This window comes from Diabrotica undecimpunctata, chromosome 2, assembly GCF_040954645.1.
Source record: "Diabrotica undecimpunctata isolate CICGRU chromosome 2, icDiaUnde3, whole genome shotgun sequence".
NCBI classification, from domain to species: domain Eukaryota; kingdom Metazoa; phylum Arthropoda; class Insecta; order Coleoptera; family Chrysomelidae; genus Diabrotica; species Diabrotica undecimpunctata.
This window is the reverse complement of record NC_092804.1, coordinates 96,991,805-97,004,442: the sequence shown is the minus strand read 5'-3', so window position 1 is coordinate 97,004,442 and position 12,638 is coordinate 96,991,805. Positions and strand designations below refer to the sequence as shown.

At 31.3% G+C, this 12,638-nt stretch overlaps 1 protein-coding gene across 4 annotated transcripts in view; it reads left to right on the top strand.

The window, feature by feature from the left end:
* The window catches only part of LOC140434744 (juvenile hormone esterase-like), a 538,160-nt gene that overhangs the window by 315,448 nt on the left and 210,074 nt on the right, over window positions 1-12,638 (top strand). For all 4 annotated transcript variants that reach the window (XM_072523239.1, XM_072523238.1, XM_072523240.1 and 1 more), the window contains exons 5-6: window positions 8,139-8,324; window positions 8,438-8,628. In XM_072523239.1, coding sequence (XP_072379340.1) covers window positions 8,139-8,324; window positions 8,438-8,628 — 377 coding nt within the window. The remainder of the gene's footprint in view (window positions 1-8,138; window positions 8,325-8,437; window positions 8,629-12,638) is intronic.

Genomic DNA, 12,638 nt, shown 5'->3' with positions numbered 1-12,638 from the left:
GTACTTGAAGCTAACAATGAAATTGGTGGCTATGACATCCATATATGGGTTTACATCTTTCAAAACTTAAATTATATGTTGACTCTAGGTCGATGACAATGGATAAATTTAATACTTGAGGAGCTACGTCTCTCTGCTCGATTTTTAACACGTGGTTCTTGTCAGTTAAGACGACACAGACCAATTGGCTGAGGTAACAGGAATATAATTTAAGAAGACAGCTAAACATGACAAAGTATTGGTGTGTTCCGCGACTAATGTAATTTTTAAAAATGATGAAATTTTTATTTTGTTGTAATAATACCTAATATCTTATTAATGAACCTTTAATTAAAATTGAATCTGTTTAAATGATAGAAATTTTTTTCCTTTTAAATCTGCAAATCTCTATTATTGAAAAAACAACAAGTGAGTTATTAAATTAGTGGAATTAATGTTTGAGGTTGAACCTATAACATCATTGAAGAAACATTTCTGCCACATGGGAGTTTTTGTTTTGGTCCCCACATGCATCAGAGTATAATACAACCCTAGTAACTTCAGCTGGTAGTGCGAAAAGCTGTTGGTATAAGCAGCTTGCTATTTGATTGGCCCCGCGGGCACCCTCTCCCTCATGTCACATGTAGCAAGTGACCTCACCAGTGCCTTGATTATGGAGCGTCAGGTTGTACGTCCAAAGTTGGCGCTTATAAAATGCAACTGATGTGTTAAGGTATGGGGTAGGAAGACATTGTTGCTAGATAAAACTTCTCATGGTAGAATCGTGCTTAGCAAGTTCTTTGTCATCTCTTTTTGAGTTATATGCAGTATCAGCCAATTGTTGATGTTTTCTTTTTGTTTCATGTTGTTCTTTTTTCTCTAAACTACTTGAAGTTTTAATTTTCATGTTTAGAGTATCGCACACTTGTGGCAAGTGTCAACTTGTGGAACCTTAAAGCTAAGATTTAATTTGTGGAATTCACGGGAATAAATCTTCCTAGACACGGGAGAACAGTTTTTTTCACAATATAGTAAATACATTTTTTTTATATTCAAATGTGAAGGCAGATACATTTTGTGATTTGTACGTCTAGTGTAATGTGACTCATATGCTGGAATCGATTTTATGTGCTGTATTACATTCGCGATTGCATCATCTGAGTGCTTATTGTTAATCGTAGACCCTTTTCCATTAGGTTGTGGTATCCCAGATAGGGATGTTTTTTTCTTTTTAACTGCATTCGTTACAAACATTTTACTTACGTCATACACATTTTGAAAGCAGTCTCGACACACTTTTACTCTTTCACCATTTATTTGAAAATGAAAGCTATTCGTGGTTTCCTTGTTATTTTTTTTTCCTGATTTAACCTCTTCTCTCTTTCTTGTTACCTTAGTTCCACTAGTTTCAATGAGGTTTGCAATATATGAAACTCTTTTCGCGTACTCTCCCAGTGACCAAAATTCTTGAAATAATTTACGTCGGATATCTTCAGGTATTCTTTCCCTACATTTAAGACGGCATATTTTTAAAGACTTCATTTCCCATTGTTGTACTTCATTTCCTGCCAAATTCACATAGGATTGACCTGTGTTTCGCTTCAGTTTTCGCTCACTTCGTAATTTTCTTGAATGTAATTTTCTTTTAATCCCCGTATCATTTCTTTCACTAATAACACCAGAGTGAATAATAGTAGTTGAAAGATTAATTTCTGACTCACCTACTTCACTTTCGCCAGGACTTGGAGAAACCGAAACATAATCCTTGTCTTTTACTGAATCGTCACTGTCGAACTGCATGTCAGAGTCAGGAGTAAAATTTTGTATTTTTGTTGAAAAATCAGCCTCGTTATTTAAGTTAGAGTTCTTTAAGTTTTCATTTCCGTGGTCACTAGTTTCAATTTGCGTATCTAAAAATTGTAGTAAAAGTTGTATTACATACAGTATCAGTTTTACTTCTTTTCTTTTTGCAGTTACTTTCTTGTTAAAGTAAAAAAACACTACGAAAATCCTGATAAAAGCTGTTGCTACCATTAATAATAATTATTCCTCTTCTAATGTTGGGTGACTGTCAAAAAAGCTTATAAAAATAAAAAATCGTTTGCATAATCAAATAAACAATTAATTCTTTAAAAAATGCTTGATATTTAGACAAGCTAATCCGTGTCTGTTAGTAAATAGCAATTTATTAAATTTCGAATTGCTCTCTGAAAAATCAAACATTGACTTAAATTGTTTATTCGATTATGGCAGTTGACATACAAAGGTATCAAATTTAATCTACGCAAGCAAGAACATACATTTAAACTTTCCTTTTTAGTTTGTCGTGAAAGAAACCATAAATAAAAAGAAGTAAAATAAAAATTGTTTCAAAAATATTGTTCTGTAGAAATAATTAAATTATGTCTAGCTACACTCTGTACATTCAGTAGTTGGAATATTATAATAAGGTATGCTATAATTTCACTATTTGGGAGAGTGATTCATCGTTTAAACGCTGAATATCCTCAAATTTAAATGTACACAGCGGCCCTCGAAAACTACCCGTTTTCTCAATTGCAATTTGCGTTTTCTCATAAGAAATTACACAATATATAAGTAGTATATTTATTTGTGCTTCTTTATAGAAAAATTGACCAGGAGTTATCGTACAGTGTAGCCAATTCTTGTTCACAAGTAGTAATTATGGTCATACAAAACCTGTATTCTTCCACGCAGCGATTATTACCGTCAAAAATACCAAAAAACATGATTTTTTCAATAGTAAAAATTAAGCACAAAATTGTAATTAAATAAAATTTATTTATGTTCCGTTTCGTTACATATTTAAATTTATCAAATAAAAATCGATATTTTAAAACAATATTTTTCAATCGTTTGGCAACTTTGGAATTAGCGACGGAACTCCGTTTCAATTCCCACCCACAGAAAGCCGTAAAACTAGTTTTTGCCGAGCAAGTGCCCATCAACAATAGTTCATTTACATTGACGTTTCTGAGGGTAGTGCATGTGTTGCATTTTGTGAATATATTTTATGCGATAAGTTTGTGTTATTGATAAAACGTGTTATTGATAATACGAGTGTTATAGTTTGTCGTTTTATAGTAAATTTTTAGTTATTTGGTTTGAGTTTTATTGGAGTTGGACGAAACACCGAGTTGTTCCAATAGAAGACAGCAAAATTCTGATGTTGATTCCAAAAATGAAAAGCCGCAAAATAGACGGAAAATGTTAACGTCCGAAGGGAAGGTAATGATACGAAACGTTTATGAAGGAATTGTCGGCAGAAAAATGGCATTATATGTTAGCCAAGCGGTCGACATTTGTAGCAGTTTAACAAAAGTATCCGTTAGCTGTATTTATCGTGTACTTAAAAATACATCGGAAAATTAAAATCAAGAAAAAGGTAAAACTAGAGGTAGGAAAAGCATTGTTTTGGATGACGAGACAAGGAATATTATACGTCGAAAAATGCATTTATTTTATTTTCGGAGTGAAATTCCAACACTGAAAAATATTTCTCAAGAGCTCGAAAACAATGACTCCTTACCCAAGATATCTTGTAGAGTCTTAATCAGGACCATGCGCGAAATGAACTTTCGATATATAAAACTCAACAGAAAAAGTATGCTATTAGAAAAAAATAAAATTATTGTGTGGAGAACAAAATATTTAGAAGAAATACGCAAAATTCGCAGCACTAGACGCAAAATATGTTATTTGGATGAAACCTGGATTAACGAAGGTCATACAATTGGAAAAGTTTGGCAAGATTTAAATGTCAAAAGTAAACGCGAAGCATTTATAGAAGGCTGGTCTACAGGATTAAAAGCTCCATCAGGATAGGGACGGCGTTTAATCATCACCCATATAGGAAGTGATACAGGGTTCCTTGATGATGGTTTTCTTCAATTTGAGTCAAAAAAAACACAGGTGATTATGAAAGAAATTGAAAGGGAAATTTGAAGAATGACTTACAGAAAAGGGGATTGCATACGAAGAATCAATGCTCAAAATTTAGCTACTTGACATTGCACGGTTAAGGAAAAGTGAATATCTTAAATATGCTGTAGATGAAACTGCAAAAGATTATGGTGTCAAAGTTCTGCGTCTACCACCTTATCATTGCGAACTTAATTTCATTCAACTTCTCTGGGCGCAAGTGAAAGGAGAAGTAGCACGCAATAACAAAACGTTCAAATTAAACGAAGTTAAGAAACTTTTGATTCAAGCAATCCTCCATGTAACTCCAGAGAAATGGGCTAAATGTATAGGTCATATAATTAAAGAAGAACATCGTATGTGGGAACTTGACACTCATATCGAAGTTTTACTAGAGCCAATTATAATTACACCAGGTGGTGAAGATAATCACAGCGATAGCAGCACTGCATCTTCAGATCTAGACAGCGAATAATATTTTCTAATAGTTTAATAAGAACATCAGCATAAAAAAAACCAAAAACAAAAACAAAACGAGAAGAACATAGTAAGTGTGTATAGTGTTTGTGTTTAAATAGAATAGTACAATGTTTTGTTACATCAAACATTATTTTTATTTTGTTTTTATAGAATTTTATTTTGTTTTATAGGATTTTATTTTGTTTTGTTTTATACTGTTTAAGTATTCTGTTCATTTTATTTAATAAGACAATATGGCTATTGGCGAACACCCATTTAAAAAAAGTAACGCGCCACAAGACATACCTCTGGGGTGGTGTGGAAACTGTCTTAAAATTTGTTTTAAAACAATTTCATTGTGTAACTCTTTAAGGACGGGTCACGTCATAAGACGTTTTAGCGTAACTTCCGCGACAGCCGGGTGGTATCAGTAAGCTTTCTGCAAAATTACTTGTTTTTTATAGCTTTCTGTTTGTGGCACGCTGTATTTTTATGGGAATGTAGGGAATGAGCCACAAAATATTTATTTATATGTTTATTTACTGATGTTTCGATCTCCATATCTAGAGACCGTTTTCAATTATACAAATGATAGTAATATTTATTTTCTATGGCTTTTTGCTTGTTGTTCTATATTTTTAGAAATAATGTTGGGAATAAGCCACAATATATTTATTCAAATGTTTAATTTACGGACGTTTCGATCTCTATAAAGAGACCGTTTTTAAACATACAAATGACAGATATATTTATTTTTCTATAGCTTTTTGTTTGTGGCATTCTGTATTTTAGGGAGAAGGTTGGAAATAAGCCACAATATATCTATTTACATGTTTAATACACTGAAGTTTCGATCTCTATTCCGTTTTTAAAGATAGAAAAAAAAGAAAATAAATAATAGGTATAAGATTATAAAAATATATAATAATAAACAAATAAAATAAATATAACTATCATTTATATCTTTGAAAGCGGTTTTTGGATATAGAGATCGAAACGTCAGTAAAAACTTGTAAATAAATATATTGTGGCCTATTTCGAACATTAATATTTGAAAAATACAATATAATTAACGTTAAAATAAAAGTGAGTGTACGTCACTGGATTTTCATACGTCTTTCCGCATTTCTGCGCCTTTAAACGATGAATCACTCTCTCAAATAGTGAAATTATACCATAGGTAGCTGAAGTAGTGAAATGGTTGCTGTTTATTGTAGACATTTGGTCGATAGTAACTCCAGAATAATGATTCTCGGTTTCACTAAAATTTGTTTCTCTGTCAGTGGTCGTTTCAGTATCTGAAAGAATAGAAACGTTTTTATTAATACGCTTAATGGGATATAAACATTCTATTTTATATTATCATTTTATATTATAGATTAATAATTACTCTAAACCTGTCTCTGGAATGCTTATCTACTATACATTAATTTAATTGGCCACAAATAATAACATTTATTACTGCAATATTACTGTACTCACCATTATTATTTTTAAGCAACGACAATATTTTTGAAGTACGGTTACATGTTCATGGTTGTAGCACCACCAGAAGTAAGGTTAAAATATCACACGTACCCAAACAAACACGTTACACTTCGAGAAGAGAGGCAAAATGATGGGAGTTACCGTGGGTTCGAACAGTACAAAAATAAGCTTTGTTTTCATTTTGTATGAACACAAGCGGTCAAATGAGTACAAGTCTACTTGTACTATTTTGACCGCACTTAACTTGACTATTTTATTTTGTACTGTTGCCACCTCAGAATGCTCGTTGTTCCAGTAAGATTTGACTTGTACTCTTTTTACAGCCTATAGATATCGAGTTTTTAAATCGAAACACATTCTTGTCCTACTTTCGCTAAAAATTGACTTGTACTCTTATTCGCGCGCACCTTAGAATTTTTCTGTAGGTTTATGTATTGCGCAGACTAATGTTTTTGACACAGCTGAATGGCTTTTTACAATATATTTTTGAGTGACTACAAACATGGCATCTTGTACATGGTACGATTATATTTTTAATTTTACTCAATTCTTATTTTAAAATTTTTAAGAAATTCTACGAATAAATGTGTAATAACCGAAATTTTCTAATGTTCCCTACGTATTTGGCAGCACTTTTGGTGTTCTATTGAAGAAAGATTTGCTACAGTATTTATGTTTATCAATTACTGAGAGATCGAGAGTTGTACCATCATTAACTCGGTATTTTACATACGTGCGGTAGTTGTATTTATGTATGATTTAACAGTAATTGTAAGGTTCAATGTACTATACAATAGATACGCTAATTTATTTCGAAAATAGTATACTATAAGTATTTTATACATACATATATATATATATATATATATATATATATATATATATATATATATATATATGTACATATATTATATATATGTAGATATATGTATATATATATATATATATATATATATATATATATATATATATATATATATATACATATATATATATATATATAGAATCGGAAACAAAGAAATGAAAATACTCTGTTACGCAGACGACGCAATATTAATAGCCCAAGATGAAGACAGTCTGCAGAAACTGGTCCATAGATTTAATATAAGAGCAAAAAAATTTAATATGACAATTTCCTCTTAGAAAACTAAAACAATAGTCATCATCATCATTTAATCTTCGCTTATCCACTGCTGGACATAGATCTCCCTCATAATTTTCCATCTATTTCGATCTTGTGCCTCTTGCATCCAATTCCTCCAAAATAATAGTAGTCAGCAAAAAACCAACCAGATGTAAAATAGAAATTGATGGCATCAGTATTGAACAAGTAATGGAAATAAAATACCTGGGAATTACACTGTCTAGCTATGCAGACCTAGACAAAGAAGTGAGAGATCAAATATAAAAAGCAAATAGACTGGCAGGATGCCTTAATAACACTATATGGCGAAACAGACACATTAACACTGAGATGAAGTCAAGAATTTATAAAGCCAGTGTAAGACCAATAATGATATACGCCTCATAAACAAGACCCGACACAGCCACAACGCAAAGGCTACTGGAAACGGCAGAGATGACAGTACTGAGAAGAATTACAGGAAATACGCTGAGAGATCGAAAGAGAAGTGAAGACATTAGTAGAAAATGTAACGTACAGTGTATAAATGAATGAACACAAAATAGAAAAAAAGAATGGAATAATCACGTAAGCAGAATGGAGGAGACCCGTGTCGTCAAAATAGCAAGAGATAAGTCACCAATCGGCAGAAGAAGTATCGGACGACCGCGCAAAAAATGGAGTGACAACCTTCCATAGAGGTATTAATCCGCCAAGGAACAAGCAGAATTGCTTATAAAGAGGAAGAAGAATATGAAGGAGTATTTTATACTCAGCTGTTTACGTTTATACATTTACCTGGCCACTTCTACTTTACCAACACAATGTGAACCATTTGCATTCATGAGAATAATTGAAAAATATTGTTTGTTATTTTTGTTTGATTGCTAACTCTTATAATAAATATGTTCTGTTTTATCAGAAATTATTGATTTTTAGTTAATTTTAATGTTTAAGCTTCTTTTTGTTAACTGGACCTAGAGTGTTTATTTCCGCCTATACAGAAGTCTTCCCATTAGTGAGTTATCTGCACTTTTTTCCAGTCTTTCCAGTTCATCTTTGTCACGAGTAGTTCTCTTGTAAAACTCCCATTCTTGCCCTTTATTTACTGTATTTGATAATTATTATTTCATTTCTGTTTATATAGGGTTTTTAAGCACTGGTGATAAGGAAGCTCCAGGAAATATCGGATTAAAAGATCAAGTAGAAGCACTAAAATGGGTTAAACAAAACATAGAATCATTTGGTGGCGATCCGGAATCGGTAACTATTCTTGGGTATGGGTCTGGTGCCTGGAGTGTCGTTTTACATCTGGTGTCTCCATTATCTCAAGGTAAATACACTAATATAAACTTCGTGACTTTAGAGATAATTTTTTTATACATTAATCATATTTTTAATCTAAAATATTTTTATATGTGCATACCTTATCAACTGATGTTTTAGGATTATTTCACAAAGCAGCAGCTTTAAGCGGTTCCCCTGTTGGTGTATGGCCGCTTCCCCACAATCAGTTGGACATAGCTAAAAAACAGGCCAAACTGGTTGGTTGTCCAGATGATAATTCTGTAAATATCGTCAATTGTTTAAAGACAAAATCGTTCCACGAACTAGGAGAGTCGCTGCCCAAATTTAGGGTGAGTAGCATTTTATTCTTGTATGTGTTTAGTATTCGGCTTGTATAAAATACGTAAGATGAAATAGAAAAGCATTAAAGTAATAATAAACAGCATTGTAGTATTAGTTTAGAGTCGTTGAGTTCTTAATGACTATAAACTGTTGATCTTGGTCATTGTCATGATTATTATATTTGGCTATAAACTTATGCAGTATTATTTGTGAATCTGTGTATCTCGGATAATACACAGATTCATGGGTATGCTTCAAAAAAGCGCATGAAAAAGAGACAAAGTTACACTACCTTTCTATTGACGGACATTGAAAATAAATAAATCTTTCTGCTATTGTTTACTTCCTAACAAAGTGCTAATCTCAAACGAATAAGAGTCTGTGTCGTAAGTGCCTTAATAAATTTGATTATTTTACCTGCTGCAGTTAGTGTGTAAAAATAAAGTATTACAATTCAGTTAAATCAGCAAGCCGTTTATACAATTGTTGACAGAGTGCAAAAATTAAAGTGGTGCTTCGAGGGTTATTCTGTTGAAGAAACTATAAATTTATTTATTGTTGGACTTAAAAAGACTCGAAAAAAGAGAAATTATATAAATAAATATCTATAAACTTGCTGAAACGCATTGCTCAAATAAACTAATTGACGAAGACGTTGACGTAAAATAAAAAAAGGTGCATAATATTTAGAAAAAAAATGACACACGTCACGGTAATTAAGTTCATGCTTTTTATTAAATTCTGTAAATATGTGATAGAGGTAATATGTAAAAATAATATTTTGTTTAATAATATTTTATTAAATTGGTAATATTATTTGGCAATATATAGAAAACACAGTTTATCCATTGTATGCCAATGGTCTATAGTGTATTTTTATGTATGAGAGAGTAATAAAACAATAAATTATGTATGCAAATCCCTAAACTGTTGATACGGGTGACTCAATGAAAAACAGATATTTGTCAACAAGTTTACAGAAGTATATAGGAAAACAATTTTAAATTGAGTATGACCACCAGGTATAAAGGTTGGAGCAGAATAGAATACAATAGTTGTGAGGGTTACTAATCCCTAAATAAGGTTGCCAGTGTCGGAGTGATGGAGGTTAACAGGTACTAATGAATTTGCAAGAAATGTAAGATGTTTATTTTATTGGTTATATATAACCAATAAAAGTTTAACAAGTACCTACCTATTTGCAAAATAAAGTTTAATTCTTTAGATAAAATAAAACGTTTTATTTTATCTATTTGCAAAATAAAGTTTAATTCTTTGCCTATTTGCAAAATAAAGTTTAATTCTTTAGATAAAATAAAACGTTTTATTTTATCTGAAATGAGTGCATTCCACGAAGTAAGGGTTTCAACAATCAAACATTTAATTCTTTAATTCCAGGAATCTACGACAGTAATTGACTAGATAATTACCTTCTAAACTTATTCCACAGAAAATGTGATAGTGGGTTTTTCCATTTTGTATATAGGAAGGTCCAAGTGGCGTATTCAAAATTCTTAACAGTTCACTAAAAGTAGGTACTTCAGTTGCAAGGTGTAGTTTATTGTGTATACTAGTGTTATGGAAAATTTGGAAGTGCCGTGTAAACGCCGAAAAATTGGTCCCCTAACAGTTAATGAAAAAACATTAATATTTAATTGTTTTAAATCATTTACAGACAAACGTTTATGTGAAAGTATTGATGAGACCGTTGAGTTAGTTAGCAGTACACTTGGTGTTGGGAAATCTACGATTTACAGAGTTATTAAAGAAGAGAAATGTGGTAGTTTTCAAATGCCACGTAATGCTCCAGGGAAACCAAAATTTCAAATAGAATATCATTTTAAAGAAGGACTTCGACGGAAAGTGCATGAATTCTTCTTTAGACAAGAATTTCCAACATTGGATAAAGTTCTTGTCTCAGTTCGAGATGATAAGGATTACCCAGAAATGAGTCGAAGTACGTTATGGAAACTTTTAAAAGAAATAGGCTTCCGCTGGAAAAAGAATCCCAGAAAGTCTATTTTATTAGAAAGAAGCGATATTGTCATATGGAGAAGACATTTTCTAAGAACCATAAAGGAAATGAGAAACCAAAAAAGAAAAATATTTTATCTTGATGAAACATGGATCAACGAGGGTCATACACCAAATAAATTTTGGCAGGATGAAACTGTTACAAGTCAAAGGCACGCTTTTGTAAATAACTTATCTACTGGTTTAAACCCACCATCAGGAAAGGGACGCAGGCTGATAATAGTACACATTAGCAGTTCAGACGGTTTTGTTGAAGGTGGTTTATTAACTTTTGAATCAACTCGTACCGGTGACTACCATGAAGACATGAACGCTGATGTCTTTCAAGAATGGTTCGAACAAATGATAGATCTTCTTCCTAAGAACTGTGTAATAGTAATGGATAATGCAAGTTATCACTCCAGACTTATAGAAGGACTGCCCACAACCAAGTGGTTAAAAAAAGACTTGCAGATTTGGCTGAGTTCAAAAAATATTACGTACCATCCCAAATCTATAAGAAAGGAACTTTATTCGTTGTGTGCCCTTCATAAATAAAAATTTAAAAAATACGAATTTGATGAAATTGCCAAAAATCGTGTAATGACAGTACTTAGATCCCCACCATATCATTGTGAATTAAACCCGATTAAACTGGTATGGGCACAGATAAAGAGTGAAGTTTCAAGAAAAAATACCACTTTTAAAATTCATGATGTTAAACAGTTATTTTTGGAGGCCGTAAATAATGTAAAACCTGAAAACTGGGAAAAGGCAGTAAATCACACTATTAAAGAAGAGGAAAAAATGTGGAAGCTGGACAATATTACTGATAAAATGATCGAGCCAGTTATTATAAATCTTGGTTCTGAAAGTTCATCTTCTGAATCTGATTTGGATTTGTAACAAGTAGCTGTAAGTTTTATATTAATATTTTTATTCATCTATTTAACATACCTTAGACGGTTTTAAAAACTTTTTCTCTTTTGTAATTTTTAAAAATTAAAAAAAATGTGAATTTTTTAAAACCCTTTTTAATGTAGGCCAGTCAGTTCTAATATAGTGTGTGATAAAAGAGGTCACTTTTGTTTACATACACATAACACTTTATAACACAAATAATTCATTTATTTTTTACAATTATTCAAAGTAATTTTTCAATTAATCTTGAACACGCCCATGGAGTGGTCGGAGCTACCAGTTAAAATTATGCTAATTACTCTCTCGTTCATAAAAATAAACTATAGGAAAATTAACATTTGTGTGTTCCTATACGGATGCAGTATCCAATAAAATTGGTCGTTTGAACTAGATTCTGGTAGATCATGTTGCTAACTTGTTTTTTATTGAAATGAATTACAAATGTCCAAACTATTATAAAATCTTGTATATTTTACTGTGAAATAGTCACTACTAATTAAGTTTATTCATAAAGATCTTTAATCATTTGTATTGTTTGCATAATTTTAATATATTTAATTTTGGATCTGTTGGAAATCGTTGTATAGTGTCTACTCTACATTCTACTCTTTTGTTTTCATAATATAGGTCTATGCTTTTTACTACTATTTGTTGTCTATCAACATTTTGCTTAAATTTTTTTGTCAGTCACATTATTTTAATTTCTTGTGTAACTGAAAATTATCAAGCTTCTTTTCATAGTTTCCTATTTCACTACATTTTGTCTTTTAAAATTTTGTTTTTATATATCTCTTTTTCTGGCTGATTATTGCGTGGATTTTCTTGTTATTCACTTTTATCTCTATTCATAAATTTTCTTTATAGCAATCAGTGTTACTTCTGTCATTCACTACTGATTTTTTTGTCTTACTTGCACTTCATCCTAATTCCTAACGTTTTCTAAAATATTTTTTTTTAAATATTTTAGACCTTCCTTTTTTTCAAATACTTTTCTTTTTATATAACAATAAAACACTCAAAATTTTGTTTTCAAAACTTCCACAAAATTTATTATAACATTATTATTAACAGCGGGAGTCCCACA